Source organism: Lissotriton vulgaris, chromosome 1_1, assembly GCF_964263255.1.
Source record: "Lissotriton vulgaris chromosome 1_1, aLisVul1.2, whole genome shotgun sequence".
In the NCBI taxonomy this organism is placed as follows: Eukaryota; Metazoa; Chordata; class Amphibia; order Caudata; family Salamandridae; genus Lissotriton; species Lissotriton vulgaris.
In genome coordinates, this window is record NC_141685.1 from 843,038,586 (window position 1) to 843,053,862 (window position 15,277).

Sequence of the window (15,277 nt, forward strand, 5' to 3'; positions counted from 1 at the left end):
GCATCTTTTTCAAATAGTGGCTTGCACAGGTTTTCCTCTAACATGAGAATGTGCCACACACACCTTTATTCCTGGTAGATATTGTTGCCCTGTAGTTTGCACAATTAGTTCCAGGGGCACACAAATTAGAACGTAATGTCCTTGTTTTATTTTTGTGCTCGTAGGAGACGACTCTTTCTGCTCAGAATAACTAAAAGATGTTGTTCTGCTCCTATGGCACAGTATGATATGGTTGGTGTTTTATTATTTAAACAATGTCCATCCTTAAGTCAGGAGAGGCACTTCACACTGGAGTTATCATGAAAGCTGCTGTTAGCTGTGATTGAAATGCAGCTCGGCAGGACCTAACCTTCATCTTTAGAAAGAAGATAGCTGTGCAAGCAAAAGTGTGCAGGCATGCATACTCAGACAGGGTGCATTTGTTAATGCACTGAGGCTTGAGTCCTGACACATTATACTAAGGTATGGGGTCAGATCATTCCAACAGGCCTCACAGAAGAGTACTGCCGTTAAGATCTCTCTAGTGTAGAGGTATTACTGATGGATAAGTGTAGCATTAGAAACAATTAACTTGGTTGAATTGATTGTGTTTTTCACCATTCTAATAATATTTATAGCAATTATGTGTTTCATCTGCTTAATAATCGAAGGTCATGTTTTATTTTCAAGGATCAGATCTTTTTAATAAGCATTTGGAATTTGCACATCTTTTATTTGTGAACACTTGGGCATGCATAAGTGACAAATGAAAGGGCTAGATCTGTTTCCATGAATTTTTCTGGGAAACAGAGTGGTCATGTTCAAGGTTACTAATAGCATCTATTACTCAGTAAGGCTAGAGGCTTAGATACAGTACTGTGAGCTAGCTAAACCAACATTTACTGATGATACGAGTAACCTCAGTTTCTATATTGTGAATTTTTAATGACCTAAAACACAGTCCTACTAAATTTGTGGGTATAACATAAGTGGTCCATAAACCTCAAAGTAGTGAAGAATGTCAGTCAAGTGGACTTCACCTAAGAGTACCTTACTTCAACTTAATTTAGGTCTATCAGTTGTGGCTCTCATTATGCTTCAGACAGTGCATTAGTATCACATGGTTCAATCAATAACTAACATATACACCTTGTATATAGTGGATAATCTCAATTGTAGTGTTAGTGTATTGAATTAATGATGCCTTGTAGACAATACAGATATTTTTTGAGAAAGGCCACCAATTCTTAATAGACACATTCAATTCATGTGAACGCTTGAAAAACATAAGACTGGCACAACCAAATGTTAGCAGCCACAGGACAAGTACACATATGTTAAAAGTTATATTTTCTTAGTAGTGCAACAGCATAGTTGAGGAACTACCTACAGAGAGAATCAGAAATATAGAAGACTATTAGTTTGGGGAAGGTTCCCTCAACCTGGCTTTTATATTAATTGATAATGATAATAATCATTTTTTTCAAAAAATGTTCTGGTGTTCTCTGGAGTATTTACATGATATAGCACCTACAATTCAAGTTAAGCTTACACAGTGGCAGGGGATATCTGAGTTGGGTTTAAACCACCCCACTATAGACACCCAGAGGCTGTGCATCCACACGTTTGCAGCCTGTCCTAGAGTTCTGTTTTGGAAGAAGATGCTTTGTAAAATGTCATATAAAGTGCGTTTACAGTTGCCAAGGATCCTCTATTGATAATGATGGGTAACAAGCATAGCACCCTAGATGATTTGATCTATTTTGAGATAATGCTTCCATGACATCTGGCATCATGACACTAGAAAGATGCCTCACCACTTCATAGCAATGTCTGCACTGAGGAGTTATAAGACTCATGTTATTTCCAGAAAACTCTGACATGCATATGAATATATACTAGGGGCCATATGATTGACCTGGTTTGCGTTACTCTTGCTCCATGCAACGTGGCGCAAGGCTGACGCAAACCATAAGTCATATTTTTGAAGTCATGCAAAGTCACTTTGCGTGGCTTCAAAAAGATGGAGTAACACAATGAGGTTCAAATCATTGCGTTGTGTTACTTTGCCCTGGGCAGGCATTCACAGGTGTTGCATGGGGTTTCTCAGACAACTCCCATGGTTTTGATGCATTCTTAGATTTTGAAGACCTTGGAAACCTGATAATGTGCCACAAAAATATGCTTTCCCAGGGGAGGCTAACACGGAGAAATATCTTAATTTCTTCTTGCCTTTTCCTCTTTCTATGTGTGCTGCATTCTGCAGTACACATAGAAAGAGGTAAAACATTTCACGGGATGGTTTTTGTTCAGGAAGGTGCCCCTTTCTGCACAATAACAATCCTGCCATGGTGCAAAGGTGCCTGCATTGGTGCTAGGTTGCCAAAACAGCAACAGCGCAAGGGTAAAGGAAAGAAATGTGCCATATTGTATAATTACTGCACATTCCTGCCCTTTCACTGTGACATAGGGCAGTTCAGCAATGCCCTGCACCACAAAGGTTATAAATATGGCCCCATATTTGAATACCTTTGGGGAAATTTTTAGCCTGATTTAGGGTTTGGTGGCTTGACCTCTGTTTATAAGGGTGGGGGATGACATTACATATGCCACACTGGTGGGGAGATGACCACCCTATTTAGAGATCACAGCCATCCGAGCAGTGATCTCTATAGTTCCAGAGGAACCGCTGTCATAATGTTTACTCTGAAGGTGCCAAGATTTGTTGGACTGCGGCCATTGGTTTTGATGGTTGTCCACCAGCCTTTTGTTTTTCAAAAACAAACTCCCAGTGTTGGAAAAAAATAATGAATGACCCCTAAGTAGGCAGTTTTTCATTTTAAGTTTTATGTTCAACACCGACAGGTTTTCCCTAATGTTGACGGACAAAATAAGATGAAATCAGACAACATCCTAAATTGAGCAGGCAGAGTTAAGCCATTAGTCTGACCACGAGGCCCCTGGAGTATGCTTTTCTTCGACAAGGCAAGTAAGGGCACCACCGATGAAATGCTGATCATCCATCCAACTTACAATAGGGTGGGAGGTCTGAAAATTTGTCGGAAAAGGTACTATTTCATATTTGTGATGAAGTACCCTGCCTGCCAAATCCTAAATCATGCTCTTGGCAATCAGTCCCACCAATGATATCAACTAATACAAAAGGCAGTCAGGAGCTGGCAGGCCGAGGGATGGAATGCAGCAAGTTTACCTGCAGGACTGAATGTCACATCTAACAGCAGGATCTGTTTGGCTCTGTATATGAATGTCAAATTTTGTTTTTGTCACTAAACCCATATGCTACACATGACATTTTTATTGTCTTTTAGTGCTTTCGCATGTGGACTTTTTCAATAGAAAAAAATAGGGCCTGGTGGGCAGCCAACTGGTCTGCAGAAGTTATGACTTCCATATGGTCAGAGAAGACCACTGTTCAGATTTAGAAAATCAAACCTTCCTGGTGAGGATCTCTGTGCCATTAGTGGAGCTGCTACTGTATTGCCTCCAATACATATCGAGCAAAGTATTTTGTTCTGCAAGAACAGAATCTCATAGTGAAAGTTTATTCTTGTAGAACTAAATAATATTGTCCCTAAGGCATAGGGAGTTTTCTCCCTACACGTGAGAAAAAGGGCACAGTAGCCACCATTATGAATTAGCAGTTATTAGCTGAGTGGACCACCAGGTCAGGAGTTTCTGATGGCAGAGCCAAAAAAGGTTCCACTAATGATTAACCCAGAGATTCTCTCACCTCTAGGTAGGGTGGAAGAATTTCAAGCTTCATAGAATGGTGCATTGAGGTTCTTGACACCATTCCATCAAACTCTATGAATGGAACTAATGAATGGAACAGAATTTGCACTTACAATGAAATGTTGAGATTGGCTCTGTAAATAATAAAGCTTAGAAATCTGGGATTGCCTTCTGACCTGTGCTTGCATTCTAGATCCACTTGAAGTCTGAAGTAGGTACGTGTATTGGACAGGCACAGTTGACTTCTATCTTGAGTATTTAACAAGGACCCCCTGAGGATTCGGATACAGAAAAGTTCCTAGGCCAGGGAAAAAGAACCAATTGACAAAAAACAACCTAGGCAACCTATACAATGTAATCACAGACAAATGGCTACAAAGGGTTAAGAAAATATATGTTGTTTTATTCTCAAGTTATATTTAAAAAGTGCATAACATATAATACAATTGACAATGGACATGAATTAAAATTTAATATCACATAAGTGAAAATTAAACAAGTTTATACATTGGTAACAAAATACACGAAGATTGGGTTAAAAGAGAGAACATAGAAAGTGGCCGATAGGATCTCTATCGGCCACTGTCCATTGTCAATTGTATTATATGTTATGCACTTTTTAAATATAACTTGAGAATAAAACAACATATATTTTCTTAACCCTTTGTAGCCATTTGTCTGTGATTACATTGTATAGGTTGCCTAGGTTGTTTTTTGTCAAACAGTTGACTTCTATGACTACCTGTAGTGGGGTGTTGAGGTACATATGGGTTAAGAGGTACTTGTGGTAATATCCTTTTTGTTCAATTCTACCAGGCATTTGCAGCTGTTTTTTGCCCTTTCCCTGTATTGTGTTATGGGTCAAGCATTTCACAGTTAGAAACTCAAAAAGGTTTTTTTTTTTTAACAAATTGCACTAAATTGAGTACTTGTGCTCATGTTTTAAATAGCCTCCGCAGTTCTGGGGTTCGCTAAAAGATTAGGGGGGAAACCCACAGAGGCGATCTTGGCTATATACAAAGCCAAGACAGTCTCTATCGCAAGATATGGGGCTGCAATCTGGAGTTTTGCAAAACCTGACCGCACCCAAACGGAGGAAAACAAATTCTTGCAGTCATTGCTGGGCCTACCTAAGTCAACAGCAACTTACTCCCTACACCTTGAGCTAGGTCTGGGATACATCACAGACATGATAAAACTAGCTCCGATCCTGTTATGGATTAAGCTCTGGTTAAATACGAACCTTAGCCTTAACCATAAGATCATAAAAGATTGTTTTAAACTAGATCATATGAGGGATATTCAGTGGTTGTCCTATGTAGAGTCTTTGGCTGTGAATCTAGGACGCCCTGAGATTTTTGATAGACCAGAATCCCTGTGTAAAGCAGATCTTGTGTGGGTGAAGACTAATTTCACTAGGCTATGTGTTGCCGAGCGTGAAGCGGTTGAGCTAGGTAAACCCTCTGTGAGGGCACATGTAATGGTAACCACATCCCTTGAGTTGGCTCCTTATTTGTCAGTGGTGACAAATTTTTTCCATAGATGGTTGCTGACAAAATTCTGTTTCAATCAAATCCATATGGTTCTCTGGGATGAGAAAGGTTGGTGCAGGTCTGAGGATTTGACTCCATGTAAATGTGATTACCACTCCGCTCAGGACACTGCGCACTTTGTTTTTCTGCCCTTTGTACTCTGAACCCCGGAACCGATTTGTAAAACCAATACTGAAAGAGATGAGATTTACACAGTATAAGCCCGCATTTCTATTTTTGCAAATGATGGAAGCCCCTGTAATCATGTACTGTATCGCCAGTTTTTTGGCCGCATCTTAAAGAATTAGGAGATCAAGATTGGACTTTTAAACGCTGGAAGCTAACGATTTTTGTATCATGTATTTAAATAATGGATTGTTGGGCTCAAATGGAAATGAATTTGTGTAATTATTTTTTTATAACGGTTTTTAATTGTCATTATGACTGAAATTGTATCAATTGACTTTTAAACATGTTTTAAATAGTTTTATAAATGTCTAGCATACTTTTATGATTTTAATTAATCGAATAAAGTGGTTTTGACTTGACTTGACTTGAGTACATGTGCTAATAATAAACCATGGACAGCTCTTTCTTTATTCCTGAATAAAAGGCAGCTAAAATGGTCTTCTGTTAGGTTTCCCTCCTTCCCATGACAATAATTATCAATAATATTCTCTGCAGTTTTTTTACACTGATCCCAATTTCCAATGTTCTGAGGTAATTTCCCGGTTTGCCCTCTTTAACTTAAATTTTGTTTAAGAAGTAGGATGGAAGGCATCTGTACCACAGCCAGGATTCCAACATTTCTCAAGTGCCCTTGCCTTTCCTTAGGCACTTGCTTGACAGTAGATGTGAGGGAGGATTAGAACTATGGTAAGAATCCCAGCATCTCTCCATTTGCCCCGAACAGAACACCAGCATCGCTTTCGGAGTTTAGAAGGAGACTGCTTATATCGGAAAGACAGAGTATAGAGATCCACCTAACACTCAATGTTTCTCACATGACTGGTGGTTATTTGTTCTTACCCCATTCTCCCATTCTTTTCCTCCTTCCTATTGGTTATACTGGCTGTAGGCTGATGAAAAGCACAGTCACATACATTTTCTTTGAATGCATCTTACTATGGCTGCTGGTAGCATGCTGACGTGGCATCCATGAGCACTTCTATTTATTTCTAGCAGCTTCTTGTAAGTACTTACAGTTGAAACTTACTTGTCAGGCAAATTGCATAGAAGAACTTTGAACGGCAACCACTTCCTTTATCACTACAGGTCACCTTGCCTTCCACAAAGGATGACCTAAAAGCCATACATGGTGTCCAACATAGTGGAGTTGCTGGCCTAAAGTATACACGTCAAACCACAACTGTGATAGCAAAGGCTTCTTTTAGCATGGGTGACAGGATCACCTCATTACAGTAATGCTTTCAGAAGATTGTGTTACCCATATGTTCATGCCCTAGGCTGAGAGCAATAACTCCCAAGTATTGTACCACTTTAGGGAATACATAAGCCCAAGCAAGCCATACGCTGTCTGTTAATAACATGGTGGATTGACTCTGTGAGGTACCCACAGTCATCTGATGCCATGACATAAAAATTATACGGACTGGAAATATGATGATGATTGGTGTGGATCTCATGGAAAAGAATATGAATTATCACAGAATGTATTTTTTGTTCTGGTCATTGAATTTATGAGCAGTAAAAAGTATTCCAGAATGTACAACTATTGGTCTACCTTAATTTGCAGCTAACAATATTTTTAAAAGACTTCTAAAATGTATACAGACTTTTAATTCTACTGTATGTTAAGAATGAAATTAAAAACTATAAGATGAAAGGTGTGACTTGACATAGTTTTTTTTCTTCTACATAGTACCTGGTGTAGTACAAAATGTCAAAGATTATCTTGAAACATCAAATAAAGTGAGGATAAAGTGTGATCCACCAAATGAAGTCAAAGGACCAAGAAAGGATTATATATTACACTTTGATGGCAAGACCTACGACCGGCCCAAATGTGATTTTCATTTGAAAGACCTGAGTTACCTACGAGAATACCACTATGAGGTAAGATTAAATGTTTCCTTAAACATTGCTATATATATACGTTAATCTTTAAGGATTAGATTTTCTGATAATCACTTCGTAGTTATCATTCAGTCTCATTTTCCAATTTAAGGAGCATTGTGTGGATTTTTGAAATAACTTTCATTTCATTGACTAATATGCACAAACATAGGGGCATATTAGCAAGGAAACCCGTTAAAAATATCGCCGTTTTATCGTCAGGAAACTGACGATAAAACGGCGATAATGGGCTTGCTAATATGCGTTATAGAATTCCTATAGAATCCCAGGTTAGATGTGCATTACATATAATCTGAAATTCTATAGGAATTCTATAAAGCATATTAGCAAGCCCATTATCGCCGTTTTATCTGCAGTGTCCTGATGATAAAACAGCGATAATTTTAACGAGGTTCCTTGCTAATATGCCCCACAATGCCTCAACTCGGTTTGATTGTTGAAAGTTTGCTGCCATTTCTTCAAGGAGGAGGCAATGCACAGTGGTTTCCTAAATTTCTATTTCCCATTTAATTCCTCATTAGAAAACTACAAATAAGTCTGAAATTACCAATACTGAACTTGGAATGAAGACAATACATGGTCCTGTGTTTTTTTTAATTACAGGACACTTTAGCACTATTAAGATAACATTTATTGAAACAGTACAGAACCTTTAGTTTTCTTTGTCAAGTCAAAGGAGCGCTGATTACACTACTTGACGCCAGAACTCTGAGTAGTGAACATAGGGTGCTCTGATATCTTGTATTGACATGATCTTTGCTGGCCGTGTAGTCACAGTGTCCCTGAGGATGGTGGACAATGTTTTAGACTGCTCCTCCATGGAAGATCGTGAGGTTAGCAAAAAAGACGGAGGGGCATATTTACCAACTATTTGTATGGGTATTGCTCCTCACATGTGTAAGCATGGTATTTTGTACTGGAATGATATCTTTCCAGTACACAACCTATGCCAGTCATCACGCGCACATCCTTGAACTATGGTAAAAGAGTGTGTGTGTTGGCGCATGGCAGCCTATTGTGCGGCAGTGTTGGGAGAAAGGAAAACAGGACCATATGTTAGTACATATGGCATAGTTTTGCTCTCCTGTTTCATGCAATGCAAGGCAGTTCAGCAACATTAGTAAATCTGCACCAGAGAGTTGCTGATAGTAACTCTACTATTACCAAGAGAAATCCTCTAATTACCGTAACTGAGGAAAAATCAGTAATGCCTTTTGTTGGATTACTGACACAATATCATGGTAAAAAACTATAGTTGACAAAAAATATCAAAAATATTGTTGAACACAATATTGCGCTCTCATACTTATAATGGTAAGTACCAAAATAGTGGGAAATATTGTTGACACTGATATTGTCATAAAATATTCAAAAATATAAGTACGAATAGAGGTTAAAGTAGTAAATGTTAAATATTTCAAATACATTTAAGACCACTTCGAGGCCAGTGAAAGAATTTAATGGTGACTTGTTTTTTTGGAAAGCAGAAAGGAGTTCTGTTTTATACGCAGGGGGTTATCATCCAAGAAGTTTGATTAAGAATATTCCTTATGGAGAACTTCTGTGTATAAAACGAAACTGTTCCACTCACTCTGAATAGCAGAAAGCAAAAGTTGGAGCCCTAGTACGATACAAGGCCAGGAGATATACCAACAGTATCCTATATGAGGCGGAGAAAAGGGCCAATAAGGTGACCAGATTGGAACGCCTAGTAGCCAAAACAACTGGCACATTCTCCAAATGGACAATACACTAGGAAAAATCATTCCTACACAACCATAGATTACATACAGACATTGTAAGTCCATCAGTGATCACCTGGTACATAGTCATTACCATTCCATCCCTTAAAAAACTAATAGTGTCACTGTTTTTTTTCCCTTCATGGATTGCAAGGCCTGTAAATACAGCTGTAAAGTACTCAATTATAGTGTTGTAGAGCAGGGATCCAAAACATTTAGGAGAGTGTCCCTGTCCTAAACGCATACTAAAAAGTACCATTCAGCCTATCAAGAAATGTATTTTAGAGCACATGCAGGCCATCACTAAGAATGATGTCAGTTATCCGGTGGCCCGCCACTTCGAAATTGCAGCCCACAGCACTCAAGACATTTTTAATGTCTATTCGAATCGACCAGGTGCCGAAAGAGGAAATGGGGGGGACAGGGTAAGAAGATTGTGCACATTGGAATCCATGTACATTATAGATCTGTAAACAAAAGCCCCGTTGGGTCATATATATATATATATATATATATATATATATATATATATATATATATATATATATATATATATATATATATATATATATATATATATATAAATATATATATATATATATATATATATATATATATATATATATATATATAAATTCCAATCGTTGGATTCTTTCATTCGAAATCAGGCGCTGACACTGTGGGATCAAGTTACCAAAGAAAAATGGTTTTATTCTATACGAATAGCTTGACGCGTTTCGGCGGCAAGACCGCCTTGTTCACAACCACTTAACACTAGACGTGAAGTGCATTATATACAAGTGATTAGCTTGGCCGTGGCATAGGTGGGTTACCATGGAAGTTTCCCTCACAGAGAAGCCATGGAAGCGGTATGCTCTTTTACTTATTGGTGAGTCATGGTTGCTCATACAGTCTTTCTTCTGGCATTATTTACATATTGAAAGGCTGTTATTTGCGTTGTGTCAAGAATATTACAACTTAGCTAGGTTCATTAGAAATTAATGTAAATTGACGCTGGAACGGAAATGTTAAGGGCACATTTTACAGCAATTCGCATTGGTGTGGAGGGAGGCATTTGAATTCTGGCATTCAATTATTATTGAATTTAAAAACATATGTGCAGTATATACAGAGTGCTTATTAACATCCTATTACCCATAAAAATATGTGCCTATTCCATGGTACGATCTCACTCATTTTGGATACTCAAAATCCCTTTGCATTTAATAGGGATGCCCAATAATGTCGGACCAATTCTAGTAAGTGCCAGTACCACTGAAGACCGGCTAATGTTCCATGATCACTATATTTCTACCTGTACGTTGATCTGCGTCTGTCACTTATCCTGTTTGCAGGGTGAGAGAATTCTCTGAGACATGTGTGCTGCTCCTTAATAACCTTCTACGCATGTGCTTTGCCCGTTGGATGCACTGCCTGACTGCATGTGCCTCCTATGTTGCCCAAGTGGGCCTACGTGACACAGTTGTGTCACAGATCAGAAATATAAATGGGACATTGGTGCTGGTCAGTGTGAGATTGTGTGTGTTTAATCATGGGAATGTGGTGCAAATTATAAAGGCAATAGGTGTACGGGAAAAGTGTGAAAATTAACTAATTCATATTAGTTGCTGCCACCAAGCTTGAAAATGGTCAGTGTATTAAAGAAGGAAAATTTGTGTTTATGTGTTTCTAGCACTTGTGTTAGAATGTTCGTTGAGGAGTTAGTCTAGGGCAGGAGAGGCGCATTGGACTAATTAATGAATGTGGGTGTTGAGTATGTTGCATGTGGTTTCAAAGATGGACATTCATCGCTTCATCTGCGTTCAGGCCATTTGGGGTCTTGAAGTCGACTCCAGTCTTCTGAGCCCTAGCTGTCTGTTGCCCCCTCTGGCATTTTTCTTAATACTGTCAATTACAAAGTATTTTAAGTCTTCTGCTCTACCTCCGTGGTGTGCATTTATGTGGCGTGCTACAGGATAGGCGGGGTCGTCGTTACTGATTGCCCGTAAGTGCTGTAATATCCTTACATGGACAGGATGTATAGTGCTGCCCAAGTATCTTTTATTGCACGTGCACTGTAAGACATAGATTGCAAAATCTGTTTTGCATGTGAAGTTCTCTCGTATGTTTAGTGGTGTTCTCCTCAGTGGGAGCTGTATTTTGCTTGTGTTTATGCAATACCTGCAGGCTTTGCACTTTGTGCATTTGTTAACGCCATTTGCACTCTTGAGCCAGAGAGTGTTCTTCTGAGGCAATTTTGCACATGAGGTTCCTATTGTGGGGTCGTTGCGCACTAAGGGCCAATGTCTATATAGGATTTTTAGCAACTGTGTGTGATAAACATTGTACCCTGTAATCAGTTGTGGTGTCTCTTCTGATTTCGTTGATGTAGGGTATACAGGTTGTATAAAGATAAGGCTTTCTCTGCTCTTGGTGTTGCTTTTCTGCTCTGCTTTGTTGAGAGTTTTGTTCTTATATCGTCTAGTGCGCAGTCTATTAAACAGTTCCTGTTTAGATTTTTCAAAGCTTTCTTGCGTACTACTGTTGCGCTTCATCGTAAAGCATTCTGCGCAGGGGATGCTGGTAATGAGACTGGTGGGGTGAAAGCTGTCAGCGTGCAATATAGTGTTGCCGGCCTTGGGTTTTCTATAAGTCCTAGATTGTATCTTGTTGTTAAAGATAAACAATTCTAGATCCAGGAAAATGATAGATTGCTTACTGGTTGTACAGGTGAACTGTAGATTCAAAGTGTTTTGGTTTAGTCCCTTTGGGAACTTTTCTGCACTTTCCTCACTTCCCTTCCACAGCAAAAAAATGTCTTCTATGTAGCGACTAAAAAGTACCACATTTTCTGACATCTGTGTGCTGTGTGTTACCCTGAGTACTTGCTATATATTACTTGCTATATATTTATATATATATTCACTGAAAAAAACAGAGGTTTCACACCAGTTATAGTTAGGAATTAGCATTTAAAAAACCTATTAAATTCACTGAAAAAAACAGGTTTCACACCAGTTATAGTTAGCTGGAAATTTTACTGACATAAAACCATTGAAATTCCCACGTTATAGTTAGTCGGACTCACTATAACTTGCGCGTGCAATGCACTGCTGATGACATCACATATTACATCACTCATGACATGGTCAGTGACATCACTCATGACATCACTGATGACACCATCCAGTGAATGTGTGTCTTTCTGAAAAATAAATATGTTTTATATATGTATATGTAAAGGTCGATGGAAGAATAAATGTTTAAATTATTGTCTTAATTAATGTTTTTTTTTTTAAAATTGATTGGTTAACTGGCTTATTAAGTGTATCTTAGTGAATACATATATTAGTGAGTAATGTTTAAATATTTAAATATATGTATCAGTGTTTCACTTTGTGTATAAGTGGCTGTATGGGTTGGTGAGTAGCTACATGTGTGTGTATATGGGTTATTATATGTTTTTTAGTATCAGTATGAGTGTCTGTATAGTTTGGTGGGGGTGTTACTTAGCACATAGATGTATCAATGACTGACTCACTGATTGTATGTTTTTTGAAAACAGCATATGTGCAGGACTGTATGAGTGGATGAGTGTGTATATGTGTGTGTTAGAGATTGAATGCCTGTCTCACTAGTGTGTTTATCAGTAACAAGATATATTTTAATGTAGTATATGTGAATATTGATGTATATAAGTCAGTATATGTGAGAGTGAGAGATTGTAAGAGTTCCTGTTTAAATAAGTATGTGTTTCTATAAGTGATTGTTTAAGAGAGTAAATATGTGTAAGTTTCCTTAGAAGTAAGGTGGTAGGGTGTGTAAATCTGTATATGCAAATAAATGGATGTTTATTAGTTTATTTGCATGTGTGAGTATATGTGTGAGTAACTTTTTGATGACTGTCGGTGTGTAACAGGATGAATAGGGGTATCACTACATATGATGAGTGAGTATATGTATGAGTGACTATATAAAACTGTTGGTGAATGTGTATATAGATGGTAAAATTACTGAATTGGTTGTTGTAACTGGTATGGGTATATCCACTTTTTTGAAAATGTTAGTTTCTATTTTTGAATATGTGTTTCAAAGGTTACTTTACAGTGAAAGGAGGTCTGTCACTGTGTCACAAGGATGGTGTCATCATTGATGTCATGAGTGATGTCACTGACCATGTCATGAGTGATGTAATATGTGATGTCATCAGCAGTGCATTGCACGCGCAAGTTATAGTGAGTCCGACTAACTATAACGTGGGAATTTCAATGGTTTTATGTCAGTAAAATTTCCAGCTAACTATAACTGGTGTGAAACCTCTGGTTTTTTCAGTGAATTTAATAGGTTTTTTAAATGCTAATTCCTAACTATATCTGGTGTGAAACCTCTGGTTTTTTCAGTGAATTTCAAAGGTTTTTTAAATGCTAATTCCTAACTATAACTGGTGTGAAACCTCTGTTTTTTTCAGTGAATTTCATAGGTTTTTTTAATGCTAATTTCTAACTATAACTGGTGTGAAACCTTTGTTTTTTTCTGTGAATTTCATAGGTTTTTTAACTGCTAATTTTTAACTTTTTATAGGGCTTCATACCTATGTACTTTTTAGTGAATGTCTATAGCTGAGAAAGGTATGTTTTTCTATAAATGAACCCTATATTGTATATTAAGATAATATTTTTGTTTTAAAATAGTATTTTACTTTTTTTTTATATTTGACTCCGGAGCGCTCCCGGTGCGCGTACCGGTGAACGCCCCGGTGCGCGTACCGGTGCGCGTCCCGTCAGCGCACCAACAAAAAAAAAATAATGAAGGAGTGAGCATGAGGAATGGGGACAGACAGAGTGGTGTTAAGACAAAGAGAGCTAGAGGGAGGAACACCGAAGGACTGTGTAATAGATAGTAAGACAGAGAAAAGGTGTAAGAAGAAGTAGCTGAGAAAAAGAAATTGCATAAGGGAGCAAAAGAAGAGAAGAAAGAAGAAGAAGACTAAAGCAGAGGTTCTGGGAAAATGTAAATGGGTGATGAAAGTAAAAGGAAGGAGACTTAAGTATGGGGAATGACAGATAGTGACGGAACCAGAGGAAAAAAACAGTAGTGACGGAGGGAAAGAAAATAGCAGTGAGTGTAAGTAAAGAGGAGTGAAAGAGGGTGGATATAAGTGAATAAGGGTAAGGCATGGGGAGTGACAGAGAGAAAAAAGAGAGAGAGTAAAGGAAGGAGTGTCACAAAGGGACTAAGTGAACCAGTAAAAAAGGTAAGTGAAGGAGTGTGGATAAGCAGAGGTAATGAAAGAAGTTGAATGTGGTAGGAAGTAAACATGGAGGATAAGAATAAGTGAGGGAAGCAAAGTAAGGAAACAGGGGTGAGGTAGAGTGAGAGAAAAGTAGTGAGGTTAAAGCAAAGGGTGATAACAAACTACATTTTGTAAACACACTTACCATATAATTAATGAAAACTTGTATCTGTGAAAGACAAAAGAAAAAACATGTTATAATTAGTTAAAAATATATATTAAAATAGAAGAAACAGTTCAAGAGGTTTAAAAATCTAAAAAAGTTTACTAAGAAATAAAGCAATAGTGAAGGATACAAAAACAGAAATAAAGTAATGTAGAAAGAGAAAAAAGAAGGAAAAAGAAATAGAAAGAGAACAAATTACTGAAGGTAAGTAAGATACTAAAAGAATGTGAGATACCAAAACGAAATCAGGAAAGATAAGAAAGTAAAAGGAAAATGAGTGAAAAGGAGAGGAGTCTGAATGAGGAACTATTAATAAAAAAGAGGAATAGAAGATGACTGAGAGTGAGTGAAGGGGAGTCACAGAGTGAAGGGATGAAGGGAATGAGGTTAATATAGAACGATGGATGAAACAGGAGTGAGAGAGTAAGTACACAGAAAAACAAAGGGAAGGACTAAGTGAACTACAGTATAATGAGTGCGAAAGAAAAAAAATGGAGAAAAAGAAAGAAAGAGAGGGGAAGAAAACTAAAGCAGTGGTACTGAGAGAATGTGAAAAAGATAAAAAGTAGTGGAAGGAAGAGAGGAAATGCAGACAGTTCAAATTGGATTGAGAAGTTGTGAATGAAGTGCAGTAAAGGAACAGAGATGAAACTAAGTTAAAAAAGGCAGTGTAAATGAGTAAAGAGAGGTAAATAAGGGTGAAAAAGGAAAATGA

The 15,277-nt window shown here is 37.8% G+C and overlaps 1 protein-coding gene across 4 annotated transcripts in view; it reads left to right on the plus strand.

Moving 5' to 3' along the window:
* Positions 1–15,277, plus strand: part of PTPRC (protein tyrosine phosphatase receptor type C) — a 644,370-nt gene that overhangs the window by 429,682 nt on the left and 199,411 nt on the right. For all 4 annotated transcript variants that reach the window (XM_086957682.1, XM_086957664.1, XM_086957674.1 and 1 more), the window contains one exon: positions 7,147–7,340. In XM_086957682.1, the coding sequence (XP_086813808.1) occupies positions 7,147–7,340 (194 nt within the window). The remainder of the gene's footprint in view (positions 1–7,146; positions 7,341–15,277) is intronic.